Source organism: Austrofundulus limnaeus, unplaced genomic scaffold (genome assembly GCF_001266775.1).
Source record: "Austrofundulus limnaeus strain Quisiro unplaced genomic scaffold, Austrofundulus_limnaeus-1.0 Scaffold356, whole genome shotgun sequence".
In the NCBI taxonomy this organism is placed as follows: Eukaryota; Metazoa; Chordata; class Actinopteri; order Cyprinodontiformes; family Rivulidae; genus Austrofundulus; species Austrofundulus limnaeus.
The window spans coordinates 193,066-200,344 of record NW_013952758.1 but is presented as its reverse complement, the minus strand read 5'-3'; the positions used below and the strand labels follow the sequence as shown (position 1 = coordinate 200,344).

Sequence of the window (7,279 nt, the reverse complement as noted above, 5' to 3'; positions counted from 1 at the left end):
CAGAAAAAAGAAGGCAAAATTATGTAAAAAAAAAATAAGCTGTTATTGTCTTAAAAGTCAATTTTAAAAAGTCAAAAACAGTGTTAAAACTACTTCTAATTGATTTCACTTCACTGATGAAAAATGTGTAGTGTAGGTGAAAAAAGCGCAAGAATATTTATGCAAATACAGAAACGAAGACGGGCGAAAAGACGTAATTTTAACAATAACTACATTTCCCAGAGTGCATTGCGAAAGAAACCGGAAACGCGAGAAAACAACAGTCAGCTGACTAGTTTCAGCATTCTGCAGTCCTCAGCTGCTTTTTAAAGGTCTTTCTTGGAGTATTTTCAATAATTTTGGACAAGTTGGTGGAAAAGGACAGCGATGTTGAGACCGAAAGCGTTGACGCAGGTTCTCAGCCAGGCGAACACCTGCGGCGTCCAGAGCACCCTGTGAGTCCGGAGTTAGCATCGAGCTAACAGGAGTTAGCATCGAGCTAACAGGATGCTAACCTGCTCAAACACATTTTTACGGTTCTTGTTTGCTTTAAAGTTTACCTGAATACTACAGTTAATTTTTTTATTGTGTTTAATCATAAATCCTCACATCTTATTAGGAAAATTGTTATTTTTAGGCATTTAAAAAAACAAACAATTATTATCAATTCAAATGCCAAAAAGCAGTTTTCTGTCATTTTACAACTCAAAGAACAGTCGTTAATTCAAGCTTTAATAAAGGTTAAGTAATTTACTTCATTATTTGCACTTTAGTTAATTAGAATAGATTAGAATTAATCAGTTTATCTAGATTGTGGTTACATTTGAATCATTGTTTAGTTTAAAAGTTCCATTTTTTATGTAGAATCTATCAAACGAACATGTTCGTGAAGATTTTCTGTACAGTTAACTGTATAATTACACAGGTCTGATCAGGTTCTGTTTTAATCTGATAAAAACATGTTATATGTATGTTTTTATCCTCCAGCCTGCTGAACAATGAAGGGTCTCTCCTGGCGTACTCCGGTTATGGAGACACCGATGCTCGAGTGACGGCTGCCATCGCCAGCAACATCTGGGCCGCCTACGACAAGAACGGCCACCAAGCCTTCAACGAGGACAAGCTCAAGTTCATCCTCATGGACTGTATGGTGAGAGGCACTGCTGTCATTTACACACAAAGCACTTTATTAAAGGCTAACTATATTTCTGTCTGCTGTCTTGTCTTAGGAGGGAAGAGTGGCCATCACTCGGGTAGCCAACCTGCTGCTGTGTATGTACGCCAAAGAGACCGTGGGCTTTGGGATGCTTAAAGCCAAGGTGAGTTTTGGCACTTTATTAAAGTTCTCACTTAACAAAAACTAAACTAGAACCACAGGTGGCATTAATCTGTCTTAGGACATAAAAATGAGCGGCACGACGGCTCAGTGGTTAGCACCAACGCCTCACAGCAAGAAGGTCCTGGGTTCGATCCCCGGTTCGGACCTGGGGTCTTTCTGTGCGGAGTTTGCATGTTCTCCTCGTGCTTGCGTGGGTTTTCTCCGGGTACTCCGGTTTCCCCCACAACACAAAAACATGTACAATAGGTTGCCTTCAGGCCCAGGCCGCCCTTGAAAAAGAGATCTGAGATCTCAATGGGATTTGCCTGGTAAAATAACAGTAAATAAATAAAATATAAAAAAAAAACAAATCATCCGTGTCTGATCAAGTCTTTCCTCAGCCGCTAAGTTAAAGAGATCCACGATTAGTTGTAAGATTAGATTTTATTTAATAAACATATATTTTAACTGTAAAATAAAGACTGTAAAAATACTGTCGGATGTTTAGTAGTGATGTGTTCTTCATTGTCGAGGCTTCGAAGCGTGTGCCGATTAATAGAGGAGGATTTTTGTGGAGCGCGTATCGAGGCTTGTGTTGGTGATGTTCGAAGCTTCGCTGGCGGTCGCACCACGTGACTGATTCAGGAACTGGTTCGCCTGTATGAGCGAGGTTCAAAAGAGGCAGTAAACGCTGCTGAATCTCCTGTATCGTTATGTTGTCATGAAATTGTGTTGCGTGCATTTAAGTTATTCAGCTGAGCGACTTTTTGTCCGATGGAACCATCAAGGAAGAGGAAAATTTCCCTCTGTCTCCTACTAATAATACTAATAATAATAATAATAATAATAATAATAATAATAATAAATTTATGCACGCAGTATTAAACATTGCTGATAACTACCAAAATATCAAAAAAACTGAACACAGTGGATCGTGAGTTCTGATTTGTTTTTTCTAATTTGTGGTGTGTTAAAAGGTGAGGTCTCTGTTGTGTTCAAAAGAACTTGGATACAACAGACACCTCATTTATTAAAAAAAAGAGAAACTGTCTGAATCATAGCACAATGGAAAAGTTAATAAGATTTAATACAATTTTGTTATTTTCTGCTGCCTTTCGTTTCATTTCTGACTTGTATTATTTGTTGTGTATATGTTTTGTTTTTAAATAAAAAATAATAAATTTACTAAAAGTTGTTTTTAAGTTCAAACTAATAAAAGTGTGTCTAATATCATCAGCACCATCTCAAAACCACACAAGCACATTCACATCAATACTCTTTCCCTATTTTTCTCCATGCACTGTCCTTTTTTCAGTCTATCAAATGATCAGTGATGATTCTATGATTGAGAGAGATTAAAATTATATTCATATCATATTTACACTTAATTTATGGTCATCATAAACACACACATGCATTTTTCTTTATTCAACTTAAAGCTTCATTAACAAGTCACGTCATTATAAACTACTTCACACTTAATGTCCACTTGATGGCGCAGTAGAGCAAATGAAGCATGACGAGGCTTCGACTCGTGTCGACCAGTTGGATAGAAAGCTTCATCTCACCATCACTAATGTTTAGTTTTGTACATTTTTAAAAATATATTTTAACACAGACAGAGCCGTTTTATTTCCACACAAAGCATTCTGGGTAAATGATGACGTGGATAGGTCCTCGGTGCGAGGCTGCTAGCGAGCTATATCCACCCTGAAGGATATCTGATGATCGACTCTTAAATGAAACCAGAGAGCGTTGACAGAGAGGAGAAGGTAGAAATGACTCAGCCTGGAACTGAAAATATGAATGGAGGACAACAGAGCTGCTTCATGGAAGAACAACCTCAGCTTAGCCTGTTAGCCGTTATGCTAGCGTGACAAACAAGCTAACCTGTTGTCCTCCATCCATATTTTCAGTTGCAGCTGAGTCATTTTTGCGTTCCCCTCTCTGTCATGTGGATGGAGGACCTCAGTGATGAGAGGAGAATGTGTAGCACTGAGCTTATACATATATATGCTGATAGCATTGGCGCCAATGCTAAAGCTAACAGGCTAAACTGAGGTTCTTCTTCCATGAAGCAGCTCTGTTGTCCTCCATCCATATTTTCAGTTSCAGGCTGAGTCATTTCTACCTTCTCCTCTCTGTCAACGCTCTCTGGTTTCATTTAAAAGAGTCGATCATCAGATATTGTCCAAGATTAACCTTCAGGGTGGATATAGCTCGCTAGCAGCCTCGCACTGATGACCTATCCACGTCATCATTTACCCAGAATGCTTTGTGTGTAAATAAAATGGCTCCGTCCGTGTAATATATTTTTAAACTTTTAGTTTAAAAATGATAGAAACTAAACAGCCTACAGTATTTTTACAGTCTTTATTTTACAGTTAAAATATATGTTTATTAAATAAAGTCTAATGTTACAACTCATCATGGATCCTTTTAAACATTCTGTTGGACTTTAACCTTTCTGTTGTTCTCACAGGCAGAGGCGCTGGTGGAGTATCTGGAGGAACCATTAACTCAAGTGGCAGCGTCGTCGTAAAGACACAACCGAAGCTCGACATTCTGTCTGCCTGGAATAAAAACAGAAATCTAATCCAGTCCCTCCTGGACTCCTGTAACCCTGACTCTTCAATAAGTACACGGCCCGTCACGTCTCAGGTGTGTGTGCTTCTGAAAGTACCTGCTTTCATGTAAATAGTCAGGTGGGCGTCGTCTGTTAAACCTGCTGAGAAGTGAATCAGCGTCGGTTTATTCTTTTACAGTTTTGTCGTTCGAGGCCAAGCTTCAGGAGCTAAAAGCTTTGGTGATAAATGTGTGGAAACATTTGTAAGATTTTGTCTAAAAACTGCAGTTAAGATTATTCACCTGTGCTTTATTTCAAACGTGTTAAATAAAGAAAACACTGGCTAAATGTCACATGTCCTTGTTTTATTAAAAAGCTGCTCTGAGCCACTGCAAAGATGAAGGTGAGGTTTTATTTTGAGGCTGAACCATCAAATTAATGAGAATCCTGCAAATGTTTTCTGTTTATTTGGGAAATTATTGATCTCATATAAAGTTCTTTGAGTTTTTATTCAGGTATTTATCGAGGCATTAAAAACATATTTCTTATGTTTGTATATAAATCCTGTAAGATTTAGATTTGGTAGGCGCTGCCCTTTTTAGCATTTTCAAATTTGTTAAATTGTTAAATATTTATGCACAGGTTATATTTATTAGATTCAAAATGAAGCTAATGATTCTGCTTTCTTTCATTCTTTTCATTTATTTCATCTCCTTTATTTAACCAGATTTAAAAAAAACAGCAAGAGCTCTGTGATGCCAGTGGTGGAGCCAGACATTTTTTTTCATGGGTGGCCACACGGGGACCACTACTCACACAGGGGTGGCCACACGGGGACCACTACTCACAGGGGTGGCCAGGAAAATTACATCATTTTTTACTTGAAAGTTTCTGCAGATCTTTGAGTTTTGATCATTTCATTATGTCCTTATACAGGCAGTGAGAACCTTATAAACATGGTGTCAGAACCATTTTAAAAGTGTGGGGACACACTGTTGAGGGGTCGGAGGGTCCTCCCCCAGAAAATTTTGAATGAAATAGATGCGATTTCCAGCATTCTGGTGTATTTTACCAGGTTGTTTAACATACATTTACCTGCATAAATAAACACTTGATTTAATAATTATTTCATAGACAGATCCTTCATTAAACTAGTTTCATTATACTGTTTTTAAACTCACTGCTACAGCTGAGATAAGGTAATTAATGTGATACAATTTATCATATCTAATGACTTTAGGGGTGCCTTTGACTTTTATATGGTTTATTGATTTATTTTTTATTTTAACATGTCATTGTGCCAAATAATGATGACCTTCAACAGCATGTATAAAACTAATAATAATTTTACCCAATGAACAGGTGCAATATTGATAAGCACCAACAGTGAATTTAGAGGGATGTTCCACTTTTTCTGATTTAGTGATGTGTATACTCAAAACTAAAAGGGACAGAGCATCATGCAACCTTCAGAACATAAAATGACACTGTGTTATGATGACAAAAAACAAAACAAAAACATTTGTCACCATGAGTCTGATTACGTAGGTATATGTTCTGTATATAAAGAAAACAATCACAGTTTGTCATTTCTTTGAGCTTGGTGATGTTTCAAACTGTTAATCACTGCCACCAACTGTTCAGGAGGGTTATTACACCCCTAAAGGTTGTTTCACTGTGGAAGGGGTGTGCACTGCAAGGTGGCCAATAGGGTGGCCAAAGATTTGTCTGTGGTGGCCATGGCCACCCCCTGGCCACCCCTTGGGTCTACCCCTGTGTGACGCCTGTCATAAACCAGTGATCAAAACTAAGAACAATTTAGGGGAAAAAATGTACCTTTAGAAATTATTTTCAAGGTAAAGATCAACCACAAACAGAAAACACAATGTTTGATTTGATTAAATATTGTTCAATGTCAGGCTCAGAATATATGTTGAAGATGATTCTCAGCTACTACCACACCAAAACTGACTGATCTGGAGCCATTTTTGTGTTTTTAAGGTCATTTGAGAAAAACACATTGAGACGCAGACAAAAACAATTTGTTCCACCAGGAGGCGCCTGACATTCCTCAGGTGTACCTGCCACTCACCCCACCTGTCCAACCTGCCCTGCTGACTCAGCCTCTGAGACACGCCCCCCATGCTCTGCCTGAAGCCCCGCCCACTGCAGCACAACAACCTGGATCCACTGAGGGTGTCTGTGTTCAGTCAGGAGGCTGGTGAAGGGCAGACAGCCGCTGACGGGCGTCCATGTGGCATCTGTGACCGCCGGGTTCAAAGGTCAGGCTGGTTCAGGCTCAACATCCTTTCCTCCTGCCTTCAGACTGCAGCAGACACACACCTGAGGGGGGGCGGTGCTGCATGGACACAACATGGGGTCAGATGAAGCCTACAACTTTGTCTTTAAAGGTGAGTACATGTCCTCTCCTCTCCATTTCATCCCTGCTCGTATTTTACAGGAATCTGAAAGTCGTTGTGTTACAACAAGCCTTTGACTATAGTTTATTATTAACCTCACAGTTTCCAGGACTGAGTGTGGCGGCTGTCAACACAATGCAAAACATTAGTAATAAACAAGGAGGCCTATGAAACCAGCTCAGATCTCTGGATCCTTACAGGGAAAGTTTTACTTCAGGTCCAGAGTTGCATCACAGCAGAGCTGAATGTGGTGACCTCATCACTTCTGCAGACTCTCTGAAAAACAAAAACACACAATACAGAGTGAAGAAAGTCTGTGTGCTAAACTGACTTGTTAAATTTTAGAAAAGGAATAGCGATTAAATATGAGGTGCAAAACACTAGAAGCTAAAAGACAAAGCAAAATGCTTAAAGATTGAAGCCAAACATGATAAATTATAAATTATTGGTGAATGAAACAATACCTAAAAGTAGCTAAAAACTACCTAAATGATAAATGTAGTAAAAGGCTAAATAATAGCTAAAAGTGGCAAAAGCTGACAAGAACCTAAAAGCATCAAATTAATAGTTAGAAGCTAAAAGGAGAAACATTTGAGCTAAAAGCTAAAAGTAGCAAAAGGCTACATAAATATAACAAATATCAAAATGCTAGCTCGAAGCAAAAAGTAGCAAAATATTAGCTGAAAGATAAATGAAGGGCTAGCTAACAGGTAAATGTAGCAAAAAATTAGCTAATGGCTAAAAGCACCAAAAGGCTGGCTGAAAGCTAAAAGTAGCAGAACAGTAAAAACAGCCGAAGAGGACAAAATCAGAATAAGTTTGAAACAATGTTTGTAAATGTATTGAAGAAAAATCATGAGCCTTTTGTAAAAACTTTCTTTAAATAAAAAGTGTAAAAACAAAGGTTGTAGCATCCATCTCCTAAATAGCTGCACACAGTGGCGCCTGCAGAATTTTTTATTTCCAGGGTGGGGCCATGGGGGGTGTGTGTGTGGG

The 7,279-nt window shown here is 38.6% G+C and overlaps 2 protein-coding genes across 2 annotated transcripts in view; both read left to right on the top strand.

Moving 5' to 3' along the window:
- Positions 1-233: 233 nt before the first annotated feature.
- On the top strand, positions 234-4,216 carry lamtor2 (late endosomal/lysosomal adaptor, MAPK and MTOR activator 2). Its single transcript, XM_014023081.1, has 4 exons — positions 234-434; positions 967-1,129; positions 1,209-1,298; positions 3,780-4,216. The coding sequence occupies exons 1-4, from the start codon at positions 367-369 to the stop codon at positions 3,837-3,839; spliced, it is 381 nt and encodes a 126-aa protein (XP_013878535.1). The 5' UTR covers positions 234-366; the 3' UTR covers positions 3,840-4,216.
- A 1,790-nt stretch (positions 4,217-6,006) lies between these two features.
- The window catches only part of LOC106528035 (ras-related protein Rab-25), a 14,684-nt gene continuing 13,411 nt past the window's right edge, over positions 6,007-7,279 (top strand). The window contains exon 1 of the mRNA XM_014023080.1: positions 6,007-6,274. Within this exon, the coding sequence (XP_013878534.1) occupies positions 6,238-6,274 (37 nt within the window). The 5' untranslated portion in view covers positions 6,007-6,237. The remainder of the gene's footprint in view (positions 6,275-7,279) is intronic.